General features: G+C 43.3%; 1 protein-coding gene across 11 annotated transcripts in view; it reads left to right on the plus strand.

The window, feature by feature from the left end:
- LOC128685956 (mucin-2) overlaps positions 1–25,000 on the plus strand; it is an 859,817-nt gene that overhangs the window by 446,228 nt on the left and 388,589 nt on the right. For 9 of the 11 annotated variants that reach the window (XR_011391787.1, XR_011391786.1, XM_070083386.1 and 6 more), the window contains exons 3-4: positions 3,428–3,472; positions 9,513–9,608. Coding sequence is in view for 9 of the 11 variants with exons in the window: in XM_070083386.1 (XP_069939487.1) it covers positions 3,428–3,472; positions 9,513–9,608 (141 nt within the window). In the remaining 2 variants the exon portion in view is untranslated. The remainder of the gene's footprint in view (positions 1–3,427; positions 3,473–9,512; positions 9,609–25,000) is intronic. The other 2 variants (XM_070083379.1, XM_070083381.1) reach the window with 1 other exon arrangement.

The raw sequence follows: 25,000 nt of genomic DNA on the forward strand, positions 1-25,000 counted from the left end.
TGTTGCAAACCGTTGCACGTTCTCTAATTTCTTGACGTGCTTGACCAGGTGTGGGTTCCACACTGGTGCTGCATACTCCAGTATGGGCCTGACGTACACAATGTACAGTGTCTTGAACGATTCCTTACTAAGGTATCGGAACGCTGTTCTCAGGTTTGCCAGGCGCCCGTATGCTGCAGTAGTTATCTGGTTGATGTGTGCTTCCGGAGACATGCTCGGTGTTACGGTCACCCCAAGATTCTCCTTGAGTGAGGTTTGCAGTCTTTGTCCGCCCAGCCTATACTCTGCCGTCTTCTTTGCTCTTCCCCAGTCTTGATGACTTTGCATTTAGCGGGGTTGAATTCGAGAAGGCAGTTGCTGGACCACGTGTCCAGCTTGTCCAGGTCTCTGCAGTCCTGCCCTTTCCTCATCTGATTTAATTCTCCCCATTAGCTTTACATCGTCTGCGAACAGGGACACTTCTGAGTCTATCCCTTCCATCATGTCATTCACTATACCAAAAATAGCACTGGTCCTAGGACTGACCCCTGTGGGACCCCACTCGTCACAGGTTCCCTTTGTGATACCTCATCACGCACTATGACTCGTTGTTGCCTCCCTGTCAGGTATTCTCTTATCCATTGCAGTGCCCTTCCTGATACATGTGCCTGATCCTCCAGCTTCTGCACTAATCTCTCGTGAGGAACTGTGTCGAAGGCCTTCCTGCAGTCCAGGAAAATGAAATCAACCCAGCCCTCTCTCTCGTATCTTACTTCTGTTACTTAGTCATAAAGCTCCAGAAGGTTTGTGACATAGGATTTGCCTTCCATGAATCCGTGCTAGTTGTCGTTTATAATCTTGTTCCGTTCCGGGTGCTCCACCACTCTCCTCCTGATAATCTTCTCCATGACTTTGCATACTGTACACGTCAGTGACACTGGTCTGTAGTTTAGGGCTTCATTTCTGTCTCCTTTCTTTAAAATGAGGACTACATTTGCCTTCTTCCATACCCCAGGTAGTTGCCTAGTTTCAAGGGATGTGCTGTTTATGGTTACCGGCCCACAGCATCTCTGCGCCTTCTCTAAGGACCCATGGGGAGATGTCCGGTCCCATCGCCTTTGAGGTATCAAGGTCACTTAACAGCTTCTGCACCTCCTCCTCAGTTGTGTGTATGTCATCCAACACTTTTGGTATATTTCCTGTTGGTGTTCACCTCTGTGCTGTCTTCCCAGAGCCCTTCCTATCTTTACTGTGAATACTTCCTTGAATCTCGTGTTGAGCACCTCACATACCTCTTGATCGTTTCTTGTGAGTTCCCCACCTTCTTTCCTCAGCCTGATCACCTGGTCTTTGACTGTTGTCTTCCTCCTAATGTGGCTATAGAACAGTTTCGGGTCATACTTGACTTTTGATGCTATGTTGTTTTTCGTACTGTCGCTGGGCCTCCCTCCTAATCTGTGCATACTCGTTTCTGGCTCTTCGACTAATCTTATTTTCCTGGGTTCTTTGCCTTTTGTACTTTTTCCATTCTCTAGTGCACTTAGATTTTGCCTCCCTACACCTTCCGGTAAACCAAGGGCTCGTTCTGGTCTTCCCATAATTTCTGTTGCCCTTGGAAACAAACGTTCCTCTGCCTCCTTGCATATTGTTGTTACGTATTCCATTTCGTTTACTGACTTTCCTACCAATTCTCTGTCCCACTGAACCTCCTGCAGGAAGTTCCTCATACCTGTGTAGTCCCCCCTTTTATAGTTTGGCTTTTCCCATTCAACTCCTATTACCCTCTCCACTTGTAACTACTATGTATTCAAAACTTTCAACTGTTTTAAGATTGTATCGTTATAGTGAAGTATATAATCACTTACTGAATATATATTACACACACACACACACACACACACACACACACACACACACACACACACACACACACACACACACACACACACACACACACACACACACACACGTATACTGCCCAATTACTATCATTATCGCTAAAGGTCTCTAAGTTTAAGATCATTTTGTGATAATTCTAGTGTCATTTGCAGTTTATAACCATTACTCACTGATTGGTGCATGGGAAATTTACCTTTGCGAGTAGTTAAAGTTTTTCTTATTCATAACGTGTTCAAGGTGAGCTGAATTGTGTGATTGGTGACGCTGGGCCGTCGATTTCCTGCAAAGAGGTCAGTAAGTCTCTATGTTTTTGATCAGCCCTTGGCAAGGTCCATTTCCTTATTTAATACGTAGGAAAAATGAGCTTTGGCCGTGGCTGTAGTATAGCTCCGTGTTGTCCTAGTTGGGCAAGGAGCACCAATCATAACCCAGCCCCGTGTGCTATTGTTAAGTAGCAATAAAAGTTTCCTTATCCGAGTCTTCTGTATAGGAGAAACTTTACCATCATCATTTCTTTGGGTTGAGTTAGCATTTATTTAGTTATTGATCCATAATAATATTTTTTTTCTATTATTTTACCAATATTTTCTTCAAATGTTTTAAACGTGACAGTTTAGTTAAATAACTTTGTCTGATATTCCTCCCTTTATTATTTGTTTTTGCTAACATTTTTTTTGTAGGTGACTTAGGTGTGTCTACTTACCTGTCCAGAGAGAAGCAGATAACCTCAGGAGAACACGTGATCACTACCAACACCTTAATTAGTTGGAGCAAGTTACCTGTATGGGAGGGTGAAGACTCTGTAGAGCACCTCCAGTTGTCAATGACAAACATTTGTAACATTTCCTCGGACTGCAAGACTTTATGAATTATTGTATGTTGGAGAGAAAGAGAGAATATGTGTGTGTGTGTGTGTGTGTGTGTGTGTGTGTGTGTGTGTGTGTGTGTGTGTGTGTGTGTGTGTGTGTGTGTGTGCGTGCGTGCGTGCGTGCGTGCATGTGCGTGCGTGCGGGAGTCTACGTACATGCGAAGAAAAGCAGTGAGAAAGTAATTATGGAGAGAATCACTAATGATAGTTGAATTTTTTTAAGAAACATAGATAAAATACTGCAGATTAAAATATCGAGAAGTTAATTTTTTTATAAAGAGTAAAGATGTAAATTTTGAAAGACTTGAGAGTTGGTCAGGTACTGTTTAACACACTACCACAGAGGGACCTTCATCGCCTGTACTGACAGTGGTAGGCGGGTTAAGGTAATTAATGCAGTTTAACAGTATTGAGTTAATGAAGGTATGACAAGTCAGGTGTATTCATCCTTAATTATAATCCAAGTTATTGAAAATTGTCAATCCTCAAGGTACATAGGTTCTCTGAGTGTTCAGTAATCCCAGAGAAAAAAATTATGGATTAGGATTAAGAAGTTTCGGAATATTATCTCAAGGAGAAATCTATCCTTGATGTAGGTTAGACGACATTGGCTTGTCATCAATGACGGATTTTTAGACGGACTTGAAAGCTTATTCATTGCTTATTTTTTTTCTCTTTTAGTTTTGGAACATCCTGAGCTTTTTGGGGGCGTTAGACGATTTCACGGTAAATATACCTAGTTATCTCTCTGGCTTCGTGACAACCATATCTAAATCTCCATGTTGGTTGCCTATGTCACCGGATAGATTTCTCTCACCCCTGTCACCGGCACAGCGGTTGTCCCAACGCAGCACTAACTCTGGCTCCACTCTTAAAAAACCAGGTCATTGTGGCGAATCACGCAGACAAATTGTCCCAGTTAGGCCGTAATATGTTCTCTTGTGGTGGTGGTGCTCCCTTGGTTGGCATGTGTTCGTGTTGCGAAAGCCGCTGTGTTGGAGACCTCATAACCTGGCTTGACCCTAAACCCATCCTGTGTTTGCCTCCTTGATGACGGAAGATGATGTTTGCACTTGTACCTGAATGGTGGTAGAGGAAAAGATTGTCCACGACGTAAGCATTCGCTGCAGCAGTCGTACCTTGCATTGATTTCATTGTAGACATCGGAGCAATTTAAACTGTTATTTTTGTGCATAATTACGTTTATAATTAATCTACGAACTGGAAATGGAAGCTTGACGATATTTTAGTCTTTCCTGAATTATTATTAAGTCGTGAGTCCAGGACAGACCAAAACGTCATCTAGTTTTCTTTTTCAGTGTGTGGGTTAGTTAGGCATTGTTGCAGTCACGGTGTTGTAACCTTTCTACGTGACTGCATTATTAACACGTAGTAGTGCACACGCTGAATAGTTCATTCATTGCTAGTGAACCATTCAGCTTAATAGTTCACATAGTGCTAGTGAATCATTCAGTTTTTTATTAATATTAAATTATCGTATAATATGGTACCTCTTTCCCCTACCACGAATGCTGGCGACAACACTAACAATGTTATGTTTGTGTGTCCCTGTTAGATTTTGTTGTTTATCAGGAGGTACTGTGATTAGAATTATTAATTGGAATAACAGAAGAATAATTCTTTTGGAGGGAATGCATGGATTAGAATGAATAAATTGTTTGTATCGTTTTCTTGAATTGACAGAATGGCCCCACCAAAGTGAATGTTTGTGATGGTTGTACATTTTTGGACTAAAATGATGAATTAGTGTTATTAATTAATAGCCTGCACAACGGAAAGACGTGAGTCAGTTAAGTACAAGGTGAGGGTGAGTTAGTACTTGCCTCTAACACAGTAAAATATGGTAGAGTGAAGGTGATGCAGTATAACTATGTGAAACACCAAAGTACTTCCCACACCCAGGGTGGTAGCCAGCCTAAGCTATTCACTCTGGGATGTTGGTAGTATTGTAGTGATTCTGATTTGTGACGTGTGGTGTTGCTTCTACTAACCCCGCTATGTGTGTGCGCGCTGCTACTGCTACTGCTAATGATGTGCATATTGATACAATTAAGTCGTAGCCAGATGGGTCGGGGCAGGACCCTCTGTAAACATTTTTTTTTGTAAATTGATTTAAATTTAAATACTATTGTAAATAGAAGCGCCATCTGTGTGTTTATGTTGCGTTTATAATAAATATATTTTGCAAGTTATAAGCCGTTCATTTTTAAATAGGTTAGAAATGTGTTGTGTTTACGTACAGTGATTAACTGTGGAGAATGTGATGACCCGGTTGGCTTTATCACAGCTCCAGGTGTAGTGGTGAGGAGAAAGGAAGTAAAGCAGACTCCGAACTTTCACGTGCTTTGTTGGGTTGCACCTGGGCACTTGTCTGTGCCAAGTAGTGCCGCTTGCCATTGTTCACAAACATCTGTTACTATGAAGTAAATTGAATTAATTACTTATAGAGTACAGATAGAGCCGATTGGTGCTGTGTACTGTACAAACTGCTTCTTTACCTAAAAAAGCATTACAGTATGTATCAAATACCGTTTAGGACTGTATAATGACACAGTTCATAAGTATTGTGTATAAAATAATTTTGCACATTATTGTATTATATCATTACAATATTTGTTCAGGAAAATGCTATAAAATATTAATGTTACCTTCATCAATGAGTAGCGCAACAACCAAAGGAATTGTGGCGCTTAAAGGTCCGTCAAGTTTTCTTTCTTTACACTACCGAGTATTATGCTATATTGGCAGCGTCTAAATACAGGTTTAAGTAGTCATGTGAGTCGAAACCTCACGTTATAAACATAACATCAGTACAATACGTATGGACTAAAGTTTATCGTGTTTTGTTTTTTTCCCGAGAAAAAATCTAGACCACTAGATTTTTTAAATATGTGACAGCAGGACATAACTCTTTACCTCTGTTATAAAAAACATTTTCAACCACAAGGCATCGATTATATTGCAAGACTTTTTGTCCGATGATATACACATGGCAGGTACTGCAGGACCTGATTTACTAATCTACATACTGCTAAAATAACTTAATACTATGGAAATGTGCGAGAAAGTGTGGAGCAGAGAGGCCATGAGTACAGTTAGAGATCACTATGTCAGCATCCATTGCCCAGGAGTTTTCAACATATTACCAGCAGATATCAGAAAATACTGCCGAAACTACGATACAAATTCCCAAGAAGCTGGGCAGCTTCCTTCTATAAGTGCCGAAACCTGGTTGTGATAGCTATATGGGCCCGTGGGTCACTATCACAAACATGGTTGACCTGGAAGCTTGACTTCAGGCAAAATTGGATGGGGGTGATAAAAGAGCCCTCGAAACGGTCACAGGTTAATCACAGGTATTTGTACACTAGCTTGTATCTCTCTTACTTTTTATTTTACGTTTAACATACTTTACACTTTTTGAAAAATGCACACATCTCAGAATCCAAGGCTACTAAATTTTCACCATCAGACAAGGGAACATCAAGAGAGGCAGTGCATATACTGCAGCCTGTCCTCATCATAATTCAGTTGATCTGTACATGCTATAGAAATACCTATTAACAGATCTCAGTACGTACGTATGTCTTTGTAAGACCTCTCTTTGATGAGTGTCATAATAGTAACTAAATAACTCGTAAACAGACTTCTCTTGGGCGTTTACGAGCATATTAAGGTTTGATATTGCGTATTGCCACAGTAAATACAAATTAAACGCCTGCAATGTGTACCACATTGTCTTGGGTATTTAACTGAAATAGAATTAGAAAAGTGTGAAGCATGTCTTAAGTTTAACTTAGTTGACTTTAGTGGCTACCTTGTACGGGTTGCAGGAAAATTTTGAGGTCTAGGGCTAAGAAATCCAGAATAATCGGAAGAGAAACAAAGCTGCCTTAGTCACATGTTTTAAGAAAAATGTTCATTAACACCAAATGAAACACTGTTGTGGTGAAATAATTGGTCAGAGTGAGCGGTGATAAAACTGTCTTTGGTAAAGTGATTATGTGTGTACTGCCCCATCAGTCTGAGGAGAAAGTAGTAGGAGTCGAAGAATTGATATGGTGTTTGAAATGCATAAAGACTTCAATTAAGGACACTAAAAGGATAAATAGTCAGAGCGGAAGAGTTTGGATTCTAACAAGAAAACCTGAGAGCCTGAGAATTTAAGATAGTGGAAGAAATTTTCGTTATAGGCCAGAGAACAAAGATTCCTGTGACCAGTTTCATAAGTTCTTCTATCCTCGTAGCTTTGTCTGTGGCCCAGCTTCCTTGTTGAATGCGTGATCAAACAGTCTGATGCTGTTACCAGTCAACTGGTCCGAAGCCTCATTTCTTTCAGATAACTGGAAGAAGGTAAACTGCATCGAGAGTCTTCAGGAGTAGGCATTCGATGCAACTTCAGAATTAAATGATACAACGTCACTTCTGAAGGTTGCCAGGAGATGCTTGACCTCATGGGCACACAAAAGGGAGCAGATGGTGCCTTGTTGCTATCTGTAAGACAAGCTGCTGAAAATTGCCACCTGCAGCTGGTGCTGCAGGTGGTAATTTTCAGCAGCTGCAGGTGGCAGTCATTAAGTCTGCAGGCTGCATATATAATCTACACCAAAGATACTTTAATCCCTAAAATAAGAACAAAAAATATTTGGCATATATATATAAGATCACATACCTTTCGGTATATATAACCCTGTCTGATTGCCAAGTAGCTTGTATTGATAGAGGTCTACTGGCATATGTAAATTTTTGATAGTGTCACAATCTCGCAATACAACTGGAAAGTTCACCTAAAAACCCGATGATACAGTGTCTTATGACGTATCAAATGTTGCTGTTCATTAAGTGCTTTCTTTTGTTCTCCTTTATACCATATTTTTATTGCGTTTTTTTCAGAGCTGCAGTCAATAATTATATCGCTGGTTTTCTTCCTATAATGTTATGAAGCTCTGTCAACCACTTTCTTAATCTAGAATCAAAACCTGTACTCCAGAACGTATCTTAGCGCCTAGAAAAAAAACCCAGGGAAGTTAAAACCGAGAGATCTATTATGTTAAGCATTTTTTATAAAAAAAGGCCATATTTTAAAACTGCTGAGTGCATTACTGTAATGCTGAGTATCGTAATACTGAGTGCATTACTATAATGCTGGGTACAATAATGCTGAGTGCATTGCGACAGTTGTGAGAAATCCAGGTTACAGCAACATAGTTTACAGTATTCTCGTATTGTTGTTCTAATCTCGTATTATAGTTTACACTTATTTCTCACAAAAGTGATAAGAGTTTTTTATTTTTATTTTGTGGTAATTACACACGATTTTGATGAGGTCATCTTGGGATACTTGGACAATACTGTTTCGTTAGATTCAGCTGTATTCTGAAAATTATCTACTTTTCAGAAATATGTAATTATTCAAAGTTATATTGAATGATGGAAATAAATCCTTGTAATGTGGAATTAAAGACTGGCATGTGAGGAGACATGGACACTGAACGTGTAGTGATAACAAGAGATCAGAGTTAGACACTGCCATGGACACTGAACGTGTAGTGATAACAAGAGATCAGAGTTAGACACTGCCTTCTCATTATGATGAAGCATGTGCAGTGATTCTGACCTTATCAAAAATAACGATGATTCTTACTCTTTCCGAGTAGTGTTTCCTTTCTCCGACCTCCCGACCCCCTGCTCCGGATTCACGATCCCCGATCTCCGACCCCCGGTCCCCGGTCTCCGGCCCCCGGCCCCCGGCCCCCGGCCCCCGGCCCCCGGCCCCCGGCCCCCGGCCCCCGGTCCCCGGCCCCCGACCCCCAACCCCCGACCCCCGACCCCCAACCCCCAACCCCCAACCCCCAACCCCCGGCCCAGCTTATGCACAATGGATAAATGCTTTAAATTTAGCGCAGTGTATGAATATTTTAATATACATTATGTATTAGATTTATGGAGTAGAGTAGCTGACACAGCTTCAGTAGGTGAGAACACACAGTGAAGCTGTGTAAAACATCCACACACAGTGTTAACGTATAGCAACTACTTAACAAAACAGCACTATATTAAGAGCATGACACAAACAAGGCAGTGGTAGCTACCGACATCGAAATCTCAATCTTGGTAATGAGTAATTATATAAAAGAATTTTTGAGATAGAACTTGCAGTCTTGACACAATATGCTTTTTATTAAGGTTATTTATAAGTGTAGATTTGTAAGATCTGTTATTTAGTTACGCAACGGACATGTTTTGTTAAAAAATAAAGTATTATTGTAAATAGAAAATTAATTTGATTTTAATTAATTTCATTAACAAAATAGTAACCCAACGTTAGTACAGGTGTACCTCTTGTTTCTAATATTTTAAAGTAGACTTATCCAGTTACAGAGTTCTTTTTTGATAGCTCGACCAGGATAATCACTTCTTCCCAGGCTGCTGCGAGCCTCAGTGTTGCCAGAAGAATGTGAACCTACCTCGGGAAGCCTGAGCGCAAGACTTGGGAAAGTAGTGGGTGGAGGTAGGATGGTAGAGCAACCACTAAGTGTAAGACTTGGGAAAATAGTGGGTGGAGGTAGGATGGTAGAGCAGCCACTGAGTGTAAGACTTGGGAAAGTAGTGGGTGGAGTCAGGATGGTGGAGCAACCACTTAGTGCAAGAGAAAAGGAGTGGGTGGAGGTAGGATGGTAAATTTTAGAAGGGTGGTCAGGATGACTGGTACAGCTAACTAACCTCTAGCCTCTTCCTGCTGCAGGATGGCCTACAATCCACTCCTTCAACCACCTCGCCGACTTCATCACTGCGACAGATAGAAGCGCCCCCGCCGACCACGCAGGAAACAAAAGCATTGGTAAGTTTCTTGGTTCCTTTTTCATGTTACATTTCACTTTTCCCATGACTTCCACAGGTGGAGTATATTAATTATTGTGGCCCATCAATGTAACTTGGACAATGGGAGGCATTCTTCCAAGACATTGTATGTGTAATAAGACAGAGGAAGGAAGATATAAGCAGTGTTTTCTAGTGGTCAGTGGAGAACAACATGATGTTCAATGGTGATAAGTTCCAACTGCTTAGGTATGGAAAGAATGAAGAACTCAAAAGAAACACCATATACATATCTCAAGAGGATCATCAAATAGAACGAAAGGAACACGTGAAAAACTTGGGAATAATTATGTCAGCTGACATTTCTTTCAAAGAACATCTTAAGACAAAGATCACGACATTCAGGAGGATGACGGGGTGGGTAAAGAGAACCTTCAAAACAAGGGAAATAATGCTAATGGTGACAGTTTTCAAATCGCTAGTGCTCCCTAATTTAGAATATTGCTCGGTGTTGACGGCCCCATTCAAGGCATGAGAAATACCAGAGCTGGAACAAATACAGAGATCACTTACGGCCCACATAGACCCAGTAAAGCATTTAAATTACTGGGAACGCCTTAAAATCTTGAACATGTACTCACTGGAGCGGAGAAGAGAGAGAAACATGATAATATATACCTAGAAGGTACTCGAGTGCTTGGTCCCAAATCTGCACACTCTTATAACAACATACTGGAGCAAGAAATATGGGAGGAAGTGCAAAATAAACCCAGTGAAAAGTAAGAGTGCGGTGGGCACAGTCAGGGAACACTGTATCAACATTAGTGGCCCCAGATTTTTCAGCATCTTACCAGAAGATATCAGAAACTGCTGGAACAAGCGTAGAGGTCGTCAAGAGAAAACTGGGCAAGTATTTTCACCAGGTGCCATATCAATCAGGTTGTGATGGATATGTAGGACAGCGGGCCTTCATCAACAACCTGGTTGACCAGGCAAAGCACCAGACGAGCCTGGCCCATGACTGTGTTCCGGGAGTAGTAAGACTCGAAATTCATTAAAGGTATATCAAAGGTATGGATAATTGAAGAAGGACGCTCGCAAATAAATTTAACGTTCCTTGTGTGACTTTTACTCCCATAAAGTGTCTGCTCCGTATTTATCCAGTTGTTGTTATTTAAAAGAAAATAAAACATACTGGTCAGATACTTAAGAATTTATATGTTTAGTTGTTAGAATATCGTAGGGAAGACGGTATGAGACAGAACGCTGAAAAAACCATGAGTGTGTTCTCAAAGTGCCGACGTTTCCTTTCCCGTGTTCTCTAAATTGTTTATAAGAATACGTTTTACGTAGGAGGACAGGTTGATATGAAGCCAAGCGGCGTAAAGCACTGTACCTCTGGCCTGGCATATGGCTGGGTGTAAATTTAGATATTCAGGGATTGCTGGCAGACTAGTTTATTTATCTTTCCTGTCAGTATATGAGCTACAGGCATCTGGCTCTAGACCAGGTGAAAGCCAGGTAAAGGACGTAACTCACCCAAAGTACAGCTTTTGCTTGTATTGAACTTTGTTATGATGTTCTTATAGTATTCGTTAGGAAAAATCACTTGATGCGGGGGTCTTTTTTTTTAAACATGGTAACCTCTTCGGTAGGCGTAGGCGCGGCAAGAAGCAAGCACTGGTGTGCCCTGCTGACACAGCTGCGAATCTAGTAGCCATTGATCTTTTGTTGGTCCAGTGTAGAGGAACAACTGGCTTAATTATCGCATTCGTTAATTTAGTGTGGAGTGATCTAGATGTGAGACTAAGGTTAGAGAGACTGAGATTGTAAGAATGTAGAGTACATTAAATTTTGCCTCAGAAGCGGCTACTCTTTTTACACCCCATATCCATCCTGTGAAGAAGGGGTGCACAATGGATACTATGGTTACACAAAGGACTAGGAACTTGCACCAAAAGGGGTTAACATCTAGATTTATATCTACACTTAACCGGTTGCAACAAAATTTAGGATATCTGCCTAATAGGTCTGTTATCTTATTTTCATTAATAAGATACTTTGACATACTGTAGGATATACTGTTTATCTCTGTATTCCTCATTAAGTGGACAGTGAAGCACACAGTCTTCAAGATAATGACCATAGGACTGACCACTTACTTTGCATTTAGTTTGATCATTACTCAAATAACCCGCACATAAAAGACAGAAGCTTACGACGACGTTTCGGTCCGACTTGGACCATTGACAAAGTCACAAAGTCACAGTGTGACTTTGTCAATGGTCCAAGTCGGACCGAAACGTCGTCGTAAGCTTCTGTCTTTTATGTGCGGGTTATTTGAGTATCGTTCCAGTCACGGTATTGTGCCTTTTTGTTATTTAGTTTGATCATCTGTGTGTCTGCCTAACTGCCGTAGGTACTTGTAATCAAGCCTTAATTCCTGTGTTATTCACTTTGATTATTTATTTTTCTCCTAACATTATTTCTAATGCTAGACACAGATATACCAGAGTTATATTCTACATTTTTCTTCAGGGTAATTTCTTTGGGTAACTTACCAGCTTTAACAAGAACGAGTAATTCAGTGTGTGATGGAATCTTATTTTTGAGCTTTATGCCTGGCTAAGTACCTTCAGTGAGGTAGCAACACGATGGACTTAGTGTGATATGGAACGCATTAGTGAAAGTTACACATGTGTATTGTAGAGTGAGAAAGTACAAAAACTGGCTTCACACGCCGGGCTTATCCTATACTATTCCTAAGATGCGTGCAGGCATCCACTCTTCCTAATATGAACGGAGACATCTCCACTATCACTAACTTAAGTGGGGACACACACCATGGGTCACCATCACAAACATGAGTGAGGAGGATACAGTTCACCTCACAGTATCTCATGGCGCAGGTTACGTAGTATTGAAGTCTTCTCCACTATCAGAGATAATGTGTATATGCTGAAGCACGAACCTAATGTATATTCATTGTTGCTGCGTATTTTTGACGGATTTGGGGGAGTGAGGGACAAGTGGTATTTTCGGTACGTGCTGTCTGCCAAACTTTGTCCATTATTCAAATTCCACCTCAACCACAATCTGTTTGTTCTTTGCAGACTGTTTTTGTTTACTCCAAAGCACATTTTTTACTTTGTCTTAGAAGTTATTTTGAATGTTGTGAAATGTACAGGAGTTATGTATTATGTGGGTAGTGACAAGAATGAGGGCAGTAGTGTGGGTAGTGACAAGAATGAGGGCAGTAGTGTGGGTAGTGACAAGAATGAGGGCAGTAGTGTGGGTAGTGACAAGAATGAGGGCAGTAGTGTGGGTAGTGACAAGAATGAGGGCAGTAGTGTGGGTAGTGACAAAAATGAGGGCAGTAGTGTGGGTAGTGACAAGAATGAGGGCAGTAGTGTGGGTAGTGACAAAAATGAGGGCAGTAGTATTTATACGTAGTGACAATGAGGGCAGTAGTGTGGGTGGTGACAAGAATGAGGACAGTAGTGTGAGTAGTGACAATGAGGGCAGTAGTGTGGGTGGTGACAAGAATGAGGGTAGTAGTGTGGGTAGTGACAAGAATGAGGGTAGTAGTGTGGGTGGTGACAAGAATGAGGGCAGTAGTGTGGGTAGTGACAAAAATGAGGGCAGTAGTGTGGGTAGTGACAATGAGGGCAGTAGTGTGGGTGGTGACAAGAATGAGGACAGTAGTGTGAGTAGTGACAATGAGGGCAGTAGTGTGGGTGGTGACAAGAATGAGGGTAGTAGTGTGGGTAGTGACAAGAATGAGGGTAGTAGTGTGGGTGGTGACAAGAATGAGGGCAGTAGTGTGGGTGGTGACAAAAATGAGGGCAGTAGTGTGGGTGGTGACAAGAATGAGGGCAGTAGTGTGGGTGGTGACAAGAATGAGGGCAGTAGTGTGGGTAGTGACAATGAGGGCAGTAGTGTGGGTGGTGACAAGAATGAGGGTAGTAGTGTGGGTAGTGACAAGAATGAGGGTAGTAGTGTGGGTGGTGACAAGAATGAGGGTAGTAGTGTGGATAGTGACAAGAATGAGGGTAGTAGTGTGGGTAGTGACAAGAATGAGGGTAGTAGTGTGGGTAGTGACAAGAATGAGGGCAGTAGTGTGGGTTGTGACAAGAATAAGGGCAGTAGTGTGGGTAGTGACAAGAATGAGGGCAGTAGTGTGGGTAGTGACAAGAATGAGGGCAGTAGTGTGGGTGGTGACAAGAATGAGGGTAGTGTGGGTAGTGACAAGAATGAGGGTAGTGTGGGTAGTGACAAGAATGAGGGTAGTAGTGTGGGTAGTGACAAGAATGAGGGTAGTGTGGGTAGTGACAAGAATGAGGGCAGTAGTGTGGGTAGTGACAAGAATGAGGGCAGTAGTGTGGGTGGTGACAAGAATGGGGGTAGTAGTGTGGGTAGTGACAAGAATGAGGGTAGTAGTGTGGGTAGTGACAAGAATGAGGGTAGTAGTGTGGGTAGTGACAAGAATGAGGGTAGTAGTGTGGGTAGTGACAAGAATGAGGGCAGTAGTGTGGGTAGTGACAAGAATGAGGGCAGTAGTGTGGGTAGTGACAAGAATGAGGGCAGTAGTGTGGGTAGTGACAAGAATGAGGGCAGTAGTGTGGGTAGTGCCAAGGATGAGGGCACTATTGTGGGTCATGGCAAGAATGAGGGAGGTAGTGTAGATAGAAGAATGAGGGCAGTAGTGTGGGTAGTAACAAGAACGAAGGCGGTAGTGTGGGTGATGAGAGGAATGAGGGCAGAAGTGTGGGTATTTAGGAGAATGATGGCAGTAGTGTGGCCTGGTCCCAGACCCACCCTCCTGGTTGTTGCCTGAGCTACTAGGCTGTTAGTGCTGACCGCATAGTCCAACTTTACGCCACTGCCCGACTGATCATGAAATGATTTGAAGAACATATCAAGCTTCTTCTTGAAGACAGCCAGCAGTGTATTGATAATTTCCCTTTTATGCGAAAGGGGTGACCTCTTATATATATATATATATAGTCTTATCGGGTTCTCAATGTGAATGTGAGATCCTCTGACTTCAGTCCAAGGTCTTCAACAAGGAACTTTCGTTCTCTTGAATTATTCGAGTTTGTCATGTACTCCGTTTCTCTCTATATTTCCTCCAATCCATACTGGAACAACTGAAGCATGTAATTGAACATTATATTGTTGCCTGAGACCCACCGGATGTCTTCATTTATATCAGCTTGAAGATTCACTTAGAGATTTGGTATCATCAGCAAACGATTATATATTGCTATGATTTATATCCCTGTCTGTCAGATAAAACAAAAACGAGAAACAGAATGTGGAGTTACCCTGCCCTTCCTTGAACCCAGCCTAAATAATGATGATAATAATAATAATAATAATAATAATAATAATAATAATAGGAAGACCACTGATATGCTGGTACTAAGAGAAAATTGATAGAGTGCTGCCAGCCTTCACTTCCTGAAAGAACCTTCACAAATTTTAACTATTTAAAGTAGACTGCGATCGTATTCAATGTGCAACTTTTATAGAGTGAGGAGGATGGGGGGGGGGGGTAAGCCACGCAGGCACATGCTTGTTTTGACGTAAGATTCTGATAATCTGTGGGCAGACAACTGCGCCTCTCACCTTATTTGGACTCGTTTTTTTCTACTAAGCTTTGCCAATAGCAAACGTCCCAGCAGCCAGCCTCTCACACTCCAACTAACGCCCCCGCAGCCAGCCCTCACCCTATCTCCAACAAACACCCTTGCAGCCAGCCTCTCTCACACTCCAGCAAACGCCCCAGCAGCCAGCCTCTCTCACACTCCAGCAAACGCCCCAGCAACCAGCCCTCACTCTCTCTACAACAAACACCCCAGCAGCCAGCCCTCACCCTGTCTCCAACAAACATCCCCGCAGCCAGCCTCTCACACTCCAGCAAACTCCCCAGCAGTCATCCTCTCACACTCCAGCAAACTCCCCAGCAGTCAGCCTCTCACACTCCAGCAAACTCCCCAGCAGTCAGCCTCTCACACTCCAGCAAACTCCCCAGCAGTCAGCCTCTCACACTCCAGCAAACAACTCAACAGTCAGCCTCACACTCCAGCAAACGCTCCGGCAGCGAACTTCTCACACATTCTCCAACAAACACCCCAGCAGCCAGCCTCTCACACACTCTTCAACAAACACCCTTGCAGCCAGCCTCAAACTCTCTCCAACAAACACCCCCTCCAGCCACCCTCTCACACACTCCAACAAACACCCCTGCAGCCAACCTCTCACCCTCTCTCCAACAAACACCCCGGCAGCCAGCCTCTCACACACACTCCAACAAACACCCCAGCAGCCAGCCTCACACACACTCCAACAAACACTCCCGTGACCAACCTCTCACTCTCCAGCAAACGTCCCCGCAGCCAGCCCTCACTGTCTCCAGCATCAGCTATAACTTTCTTTTATTAAAATTGGATTCAACAGTAGTATGCTGCTACTTTATTATAGATGACAATTACACAGTGGGAGCAAGAACTACCATTGTTTCCATGAAATATTCCGTCACAGAACCCCCTCGTGGACGTGCCTTGACTGCAGTGAGGGGCTCGGGATCCAAATAATTGGATCCATCCTCTTGGATCGAATCTGATTGCCATCATTTCCTAGGAGGTTATAACCTCTACGGGTTTAGCGCCCCCATGAATATAATACTATAAATCATACAGTGTGTTTCATACAGTAAGCGTTGTTTCAGTCTCAGCTGGGAAACTTCAGTAGCGTGACAAGGATATTGTCAAGTATTACATTAATGGTTTACCAACTCTGATAGTTTCACAAGTTTCGTTTCAGTAATACCTTAATTTTCTTACAAAGTTTCCAGCGTCGATGTCTTAGTTTCCTATAACTCAAATATTATATTCTTTAAGTTGAGTTACATAAACCTATGAAAACGTGTATTCAGAAACGTATAAGCAATTTATAAAAAAAAGAAAAATGGCCGCGACAAGTCTTACAAAGCAGTGGGTGAGCATAACCGGGAAACTTGCAAATCTGCACGAGTGTCACTCTTGGTGCAAGCAAGGGTTGCTGCCGGCCTTGGTGACGGCTCAGGGAGCTATCACCACCACCACCACCAGCACCTGGTGGAGGTGATAGTCACACCAACACCAGCAACAGCAGGTGGTGTCCTTGTACCGCGGGAAAGTGGGGCCTAATGGTGGGAGTAGGAGGGAAATACTGGCACTCTGCCTCCTTGGTGTCTGGCATTATTTATGCCTTTCCTGTGTCACCTCACATATAAACGCCTCGGTTTAGAGGTGGCGTGCTGGATGAAGGAGAGGTCGCGGCGAGTCATGATGCAGTGATGCTGGGAGGTGGTGGTGGGGCATGGTATGTTGTGTAGGGCAGCAACAAGTGCAAGGTAGCACGGGACATTGATGGTATAGCCCAGCAGGTTACAGGGTAGGGGATGTCATTAGCAGGTACAATCCCTCAGGTTACGGGGTAGGGGTGCCATTAGCAGGTACAGCCCCTCAGGTTACGGGGTAGGGGTGCCATTAGCAGGTACAACCCCTCAGGTTACGGGGTAGGGGTGCCATTAGCAGGTACAGCCCCTCAGGTTACGGGGTAGGGGTGCCATTAGCAGGTACAGCCCCTCAGGTTACGGGGTAGGGGTGCCATTAGCAGGTACAACCTCTCAGGTTACGGGGTAGGGGTGCCATTAGCAGGTACAACCCCTCAGGTTACGGGAGTAGGGGTGCCATTAGCAGGTACAGCCCCTCAGGTTACGGGGTAGGGGTGCCATTAGCAGGTACAACCCCCTCAGGCTATGGGGTAGGGGGTGTCATTGACAGGTACAGCTCAACAGGACGTATGGATGGGCGGGACAGGAACGAAGTGCGAGTTGTAGCCCCCTTGTTCTCTCTAGGGTCAGCTAGTATTCCTGGCCTCTTGCAGGTGCATCCCCAGCAAGCCTAGTAGTGACACGCTGGACACCAAGTGGTCATCCACGTGTCATCCTCACGTATCACCCAAGTCTACCAACCAGTGGCACAACCCCGGGAAGGTGGGAGTAGTGGGGCAAATACTTTTAGTAAATTTTCAGTTAATGGTCATTTTTCACTCTACTGATCAGTGAACACAAAAACACGACGATTTAAGAATTTCACATACGTGATTTTATTTTGCCGTTTGAAATACTAACTTCATCCCCAGTTTGAAATACTAACTTCAGCCCCAGGTTGAAATACTAACTTCAGCCCCAGGTTGAAATACTAACTTCATCCCCAGGTTGAAATACTAACTTCAGCCCCAGGTTGAAATACTAACTTCAGCCTTAAGTTAAAATACTAACTTCAGCCCCAGGTTGAAATACTAACTTCAGCCCCAGGTTGAAATACTAACTTCAGCCCCCAGGTTGAAATACTAACTTCAGCCCCCAGGTTGAAATACTAACTTCAGCCCCCAGGTTGAAATAATACTAACTTCAGCCCCCAGGTTGAAATACTAGCTTCAGCCCCAGGTTGAAATACTAGCTTTAGCCCCCAGGTTGAAATACTAACTTCAGCCCCAGGTTGAAATACTAGCTTCAGCCCCAGGTTGAAATACTAACTTCAGCCTCCAGGTTGAAATACTAACTTCACCCCCAGGTTGAAATACTAACTTCAGCCCCAGGTTGAAATACTACCTTCAGCCTCCAGGTTGAAATACTAGCTTCAGCCCCAGGTTGAAATACTAACTTCAGCCCCCAGGTTGAAATACTAACTTCAGCCCCCAGGTTGAAATACTAACTTCAGCCCCCAGGTTGAAATAGTAGCTTCAGCCCCCAGGTTGAAATAGTAGCTTCAGCCCCCAGGTTGAAATACTAACTTCAGCCCCAGGTTGAAATACTAGCTTTAGCCCCCAGGTTGAAATACTAATTTCAGCCCCCTGGTTGAAATACTAACTTCAGCCCCCAGGTTGAAATACTAACTTCAGCCCCCAGGTTGAAATACTAACTTCAGCCCCAGGTTGAAATACTAGCTTCAGCCCCAAGTTGAAATACAAACTTCAGCCCCAGGTTGAAATACTAACTTCAGCCCTAGGTTGAATACTAACTTCAGCCCCAGGTTGAAATACTAACTTCAGCCCCCAGGTTGAAATACTAACTTCAGCCCCAGGTTGAAATACTAGATTCAGCCCCCAGGTTGAAATAATAACTTCAGCCTCCAGGTTGAAATACTAACTTCAGCCCCAGGTTGAAATACTAGATTCAGCCCCCAGGTTGAAATAATAACTTCAGCCCCCAGGTTGAAATACTAACTTCAGCCCCAGGTTGAAATACTAGCTTCAGCCCCAGGTTGAAATACTAGCTTCAGTCCCAGGTTGAAATACTAACTTCAGCCCCCAGGTTGAAATACTAACTTCATCCCACAGGTTGAAATACTAGATTCAGCCCCAGGTTGAAATACTAGCTTCAGCCCAGGTTGAAATACTAACTTCAGCCCCCAGGTTGAAATACTAGCTTCAGCCCCCAGGTTGAAATACTAGCTTCAGCCCCAGGTTGAAATACTAACTTCAGCCCCAGGTTGAAATACTAGCTTCAGCCCCAGGTTGAAATACTAACTTCAGCCCCCAGGTTGAAATACTAGCTTCAGCCCAAAGTTGAAATACTAACTTCAGCCCCAGGTTGAAATACTAACTTCAGCCCCAAGTTGAAATACTAACTTCAGCCCCAGGTTTAAATACTAGCTTCAGCCCCATGTTGAAATACTAACTTCAGCCCCAGGTTGAAATACTAACTTCAGCCCCAGGTTTAAATACTAGCTTCAGCCCCATGTTGAAATACTAGCTTCAGATCCCAGATTTGAAATCATAGCTTCAGCCCCCAGCTTGATATTCTAGCTTCAACCCTTGGATTGGAATCCTAGCTTCAGTCCCAGATTGAAATTCTTGCTTCAGACCCCCAGATTGTAATCTTATACCAGCCACCTACGTCAAGGTGGTGTCCAGGTGACTCCAAGCAGACTTCCTAGCAAGTCAGGCACTCATCAACAGTATTATCTGGTTCAAGTATCCAGTGTTTAAATTCATGGAATTATAACACAAGATAGCGACGTTCTGACGTTTAAAACAAAAGGGTAAAATGCCTACCACATTACATTATAACATAAAAGTGTGCGTATATACCTTTGATGAGTTCCGAGGATCTTTCTACTATCGGAACCCGGCCATGGGCTAGGCCTGTCTGGTGCTAGCCTGGTCATCCAGGCTGTTGCTGCTAGAGGCCCGCTGCCACACACATCCATCACAACCTGTTTGATCTGGCATCTGGTGAAGATACTTGTCTAGTTTCCTCTTGAATACTTCTCTTGTTCCATTAGTGTTTCTGATATCTACTAATAAGATGTTGAATAATGTTGGGCCACGGATGTTGATACAGTGTTCCCTTGATGTGCTCACCGCACCCCTACTTTTCACTGGGATTATTTTGTACTTCCATATATCTCGCTCCAGTATGTTCTTATGGCAATGTGCAGAATTGGGATCAGGCCTTCGAGTACTTTCTAGGTATATATTATCATGTATCCCTCCTCTGCTCCACCGAACATATATTTAAGACTCTAAGGCGTTCCCAGTAAGTTAAATGCTTTACTGGCTCTGTGCGGGCAGTAAACATTCTCTGTATTTGTTCCAGCTCTGATATTTCTCCTGCCCTGAAAGGGGCCATCAACACTAAACAATATTCCACTAGCGATTTGAAAAGTGTCGCCATTGGCATTATTTCCCCTGTTTTGAAGGTTCATTACCCACCCCGTCATCTTCCTGGCTATCGTGACATTTGTCTTTTTGTGTTCTTTAAGAGAAAGGTCAGCTGACATAATTATAATTATTTCCAAGTCTTGGTTAGGTTGGGCAGTAGCAAGTTAAATCTAGCAAGGTACGTGGTTGTGTGGGACAGAACCAAGTGCACCCAGCAGGATGCTGGGCGAGGTGGGACGGGGCACGGGAGAGGAAGGGTGGGACAGAAGCAAGTGCATCCGCATGCTACGGGATGGTGGTGGGTAAGGGGCCAGATATGAGACACTTCATACCCATCTCTTCGACATGGGTACTGCGTCATGGCAGTTTCTTACTCTATACCTGCTGGTTATTGTTGTTTGTGTTTGTTAGGAGGCAGCATTCTGGGTTTTAACTCCTGACGTCGCTCTTAGTAACTCCTTGAAGGAGGTATCGTAGATGTAAACTTCATAACTAGTGAACCGGCATTATAATGCTTATATTTGTTAATGGTTCCAAGGATCATCCTCGGGCTTACAACACTAAGAAGTATTAATAACGCAAAGTAAATTAAAGATAAGTGTATACTAAATAATGTAAGGAAAGTTTGTAAGATTTACTTGTGCAAATCGAGTCAGGTACCAAAATTACTGAAGACGCTTGAAGTCTCTCGAACACCGAAATCAGTTTTTACGAAAACAAGTCTTGGCAGACAGTACAACATTCTTCATATTTAAGGGACATTACCAACAGACTCAAATCTGTGTTCAGAAGGGAAGTTGATAAATTCCTCAAGTCATTTTCCTATCAACGGGCTATGGTGCCCATGTTGAACTCCATGCCGTAAGCACCAACAGCTTGGTTGATCAGGCCATCAACCGAAAGACCTGGTTTGGGACTCCAGGTACTTGTCACGTACATGTGGAATATTGTAGTCACTTAGTGATAAGTTGCAAATTCTCTCTTATCTTACTGCTGAGTGAACAGTTGCCAGTTATTGTAAGAATATGGTAACTCAACAGTAACTTGGTAGCTTGTCACACAGCAATTTGTTTATAAGTTAGTGGTTATATATTAATATAAATTGGTACTGTGTCGAAAACTTGGATCTCGGCAAACCAGTTTAAGGCGCTGTTCTCATAAATACTGCTCAAGAGACTAAGGGATCCCAAAGGTGACACGTTTATTGTTACTTGTAATCTGTATCAGAGATGTAGTGAGTGTAAAAATACCCTTCAGCTGAGCAATCAAGATTGAGGAAGTTTGTGGGTAGTAGTGTTTCACTGCTCACTCTATAATATTACACGTATCTAGACTATGTCAGCTGTGTACAATGAGGACGATGATGCCAGTACAAGTTCTGAACGTGTTTGTAATTCAATTCAATTCAAACTTTATTCTCTATAAGTATTACAATGCTGAGTTTACAGAATTTGGTTGTTGTGTGGTTTACATGTAGTAAAATAATAATTACAGAGTGTACCACTAGAACGCCTAGCATGGCTAGGCATTTCGGGCAGACTTATATTAAATCTTAGGTTTAAATGTTACAGAATTATGAGATAAGTTGGTATTATGGCTAAGTGACTAAATACTAGTTGTGAGTTTAGCAATGTGAATGCTTTTGTTTTGGCACTATACATAGTTTCAGTATTGGAGTATCACAGGCCAACTTTTGACTAGTTAAGATTCATTATTTTGAGATTGAGATTGATATTTCTGTTTATGGTCAAATGGGTGAGTGAGTGTAAGTGTGAACCACCAGGTGGTATTCGTATTATTAGTTGACAGGGTGTATCAGGGAGATAAGATGTTTTCTGATGGTAGTTTTGAAGGTGATGAATGTTTTGGAATTTTCAGGTAGGGTGTTCCAGATTTTAGGGCCTTTGACATACATTGAATTTTTGTAAAGGTTTAGTCGGACACGGGGAATGTCATAGAGATGTTTGTGTCTGGTGTTGTGCCTGTGGGTTCTGTCACAACTATCAAGAAAGCGTTTTAGGTCAAGGTTAATATTGGAATTTAAGGTCCTGTAGATGTAGATTGCACAGTAGTAAGTGTGGATGTACTGAAAAGGGAGTAAGTTTAGATCTATGAAGATCTATGCCTTTCTGTGACATGTATACAGTTCAGGTGGTATGTTTCATTTCTGAGCGCGCGCGTGTGTGTGTGTGTATGTGTACTCACCTATTTGTGGTTGCAGGGGTCGAGTCATAGCTCCTGGCCCCGCGTGTGTGTGTGTGTGTGTGTGTGTGTGTGTGTGTGTGTGTGCTAGTTACCATTTTGTCCTAGGCACAAGTCGATTAGACACTAGGCCTGTTGTATATACGTGCATGTATGTGTGTGTATGTGTGTGTGTAGGTGTGTGTAGGTGTGTGTGCATTGTGTGTGTGTGTGTGTGCATGCATGCGTGTGTGTGTGTGTGTGTGTACTCACCTAATTGTGGTTGCAGGGGTCGAGACTCAGCTCCTGGCCCCGCCTCTTCACTGATCGCTACTAGGTCCTCTCTCTCTCTGCTTCCTGAGCTGTATCATACCTTTTCTTAAGACTGTGTATGGTTCCTGCCTCCACTACTTCACTTGCTAGGCTATTCCACTTCCTGACAATTCTATGACTGAAGAAATACTTCCTAACGTCCCTGTGACTCGTCTGAGTCTTCAGCTTCCAGTTGTGACCCCTTGTCCATGTGTCCCCTCTCTGGAACATCCTATCTCTGTCCACCTTGTCTATTCCCCGCAGTATCTTGTATGTCGTTATCATGTCTCCCCTGACCCTTCTGTCCTCCAGTGTCGTCAGTCCGATTTCCCTCAACCTTTCCTCATACGACATTCCCCTGAGCTCTGGGACTAGCCTTGTTGCAAACCTTTGTACTTTCTCTAACTTCTTGACGTGCTTGACCAGGTGTGGGTTCCAACTGGTGCTGCATACTCCAGTATGGGCCTAACATACACAGTGTACAGTGTCTTGAACGATTCCTTATTAAGGTATCGGAATGCTATTCTCAGGTTTGCCAGGTGCCCGTATGCTGCAGCAGTTATTTGGTTGATGTGTGCGTCCGGTGATGTGTTCGGTGTTATGGTCACCCCAAGGTCTTTCTCCCTGAGTGAGGTCTGTAGTCTTTGTCCACCTAGCCTATACTCTGTCTGCGGTCTTCTTTGCCCCTCCCCAATCTTCATGACTTTGCATTTGGCTGGATTGAATTCGAGAAGCCAGTTACTGGACCACATGTCCAGCCTGTCCAGGTCTCTTTGCAGTCCTGCCTCATCCTCATCCGATTTAATTCTTCTCATCAACTTCACATCATCTGTGAACAGGGACACTTCAGAGTCTATTCCTTCCATCATGTCGTTCACATATATCAAAAATAGCACTGGTCCTAGAACTGACCCCTGTGGGACCCCGCTCGTCACAGGCGCCCACTGTGATACCTCTTCACGTACCATGACTCGTTGCTGCCTCCCTGTCAGGTATTCCCTGATCCATTGCAGTGCCCTCCCTGTTACATGCGCCTGATCCTCCAGCTTCTGCACTAATCTCTTGTGGGGAACTGTGTCAAAGACCTTCCTGCAGTCTAGGAAAACGCAATCTACCCACCCCTCTCTCTCGTGTCTTACTTCTGTTACCTTGTCATAAAACTCCAGGAGGTTTGTGATACACGATTTGCCTTCCATGAACCCATGCTGGTTTTCATTTATAATCTTGTTCCTTTCCAGGTGTTCGACCACTCTCCTCCTGATAATCTTCTCCATGACTTTGCACACAATACATGTCAGAGACACAGATCTGTAGTTTAGTGCCTCGTTTCTGTTTCCTTTCTTAAATATGGGGACTACATTAGCTGTCTTCCATTTCTCAGGTAGTTGCCCAGTTTCAAGGGATGTGTTGAAGATTGTGGTTAGAGGCACGCACAGCATCTCTGCTCCTTCTCTAAGGACCCATGGGGAGATGTTGTCCGGTCCCATCGCCTTTGAGGTGTCAAGGTCACTTAGGAGCTTCTTCACCTCCTCCTCGGTTGTTCGTATGTCATCCAACACTTGTTGGTATATTCCCTCTTGATGTTCCCTTCTGTGCTGTCTTCCCACAGCCCTTCCTGTCTCTACTGTAAAAACTTCCTTAAATCTCCTGTTCAGCTCCTCACATACCTCCTGATCATTTCTTGTGAGTTCTCCACCTTCTGTCCTTAATCTGATCATCTGGTCTTTGACTGCTGTCTTCCTCCTGATGTGGCTATACAACAGTTTCAGGTCAGTCTTGATTCTCGATGCTATGTCATTTTCATACTGTCGCTGGGCCTCCCTCCTTACCTGTGCATACTCATTCCTGGCTCTGCGACTGATCTCCCTATTTTCGTGTGTTCTCTACCTTCTGTACTTTTTCCATTCTCTATTGCACTTTGTTTTTGCCTCCTTACACCGTCTGGTAAACCAGGGGCTCGTTCTGGTCTTCCCGTTGTTACTGTTGCCTTGGGAATAAACCTTTCCACTGCCTCCTTGCATTTTGTTGTTACATATTCCATCATTTCATTTACTGGCTTTCCTGCCAGTTCTCTGTCCCACTGGACCTCCCGCAGGAAGTTCTTCAACCCTATGTAGTCCTCTCTTTTATAGTCAGGCTTTTCCCATTCAACTCCTGTTATTCTCTCCACTTGCAGCTCTACTATGTATTCAAAGCACAGAA

Source organism: Cherax quadricarinatus, chromosome 9, assembly GCF_038502225.1.
Source record: "Cherax quadricarinatus isolate ZL_2023a chromosome 9, ASM3850222v1, whole genome shotgun sequence".
Lineage (NCBI taxonomy): Eukaryota > Metazoa > Arthropoda > Malacostraca > Decapoda > Parastacidae > Cherax > Cherax quadricarinatus.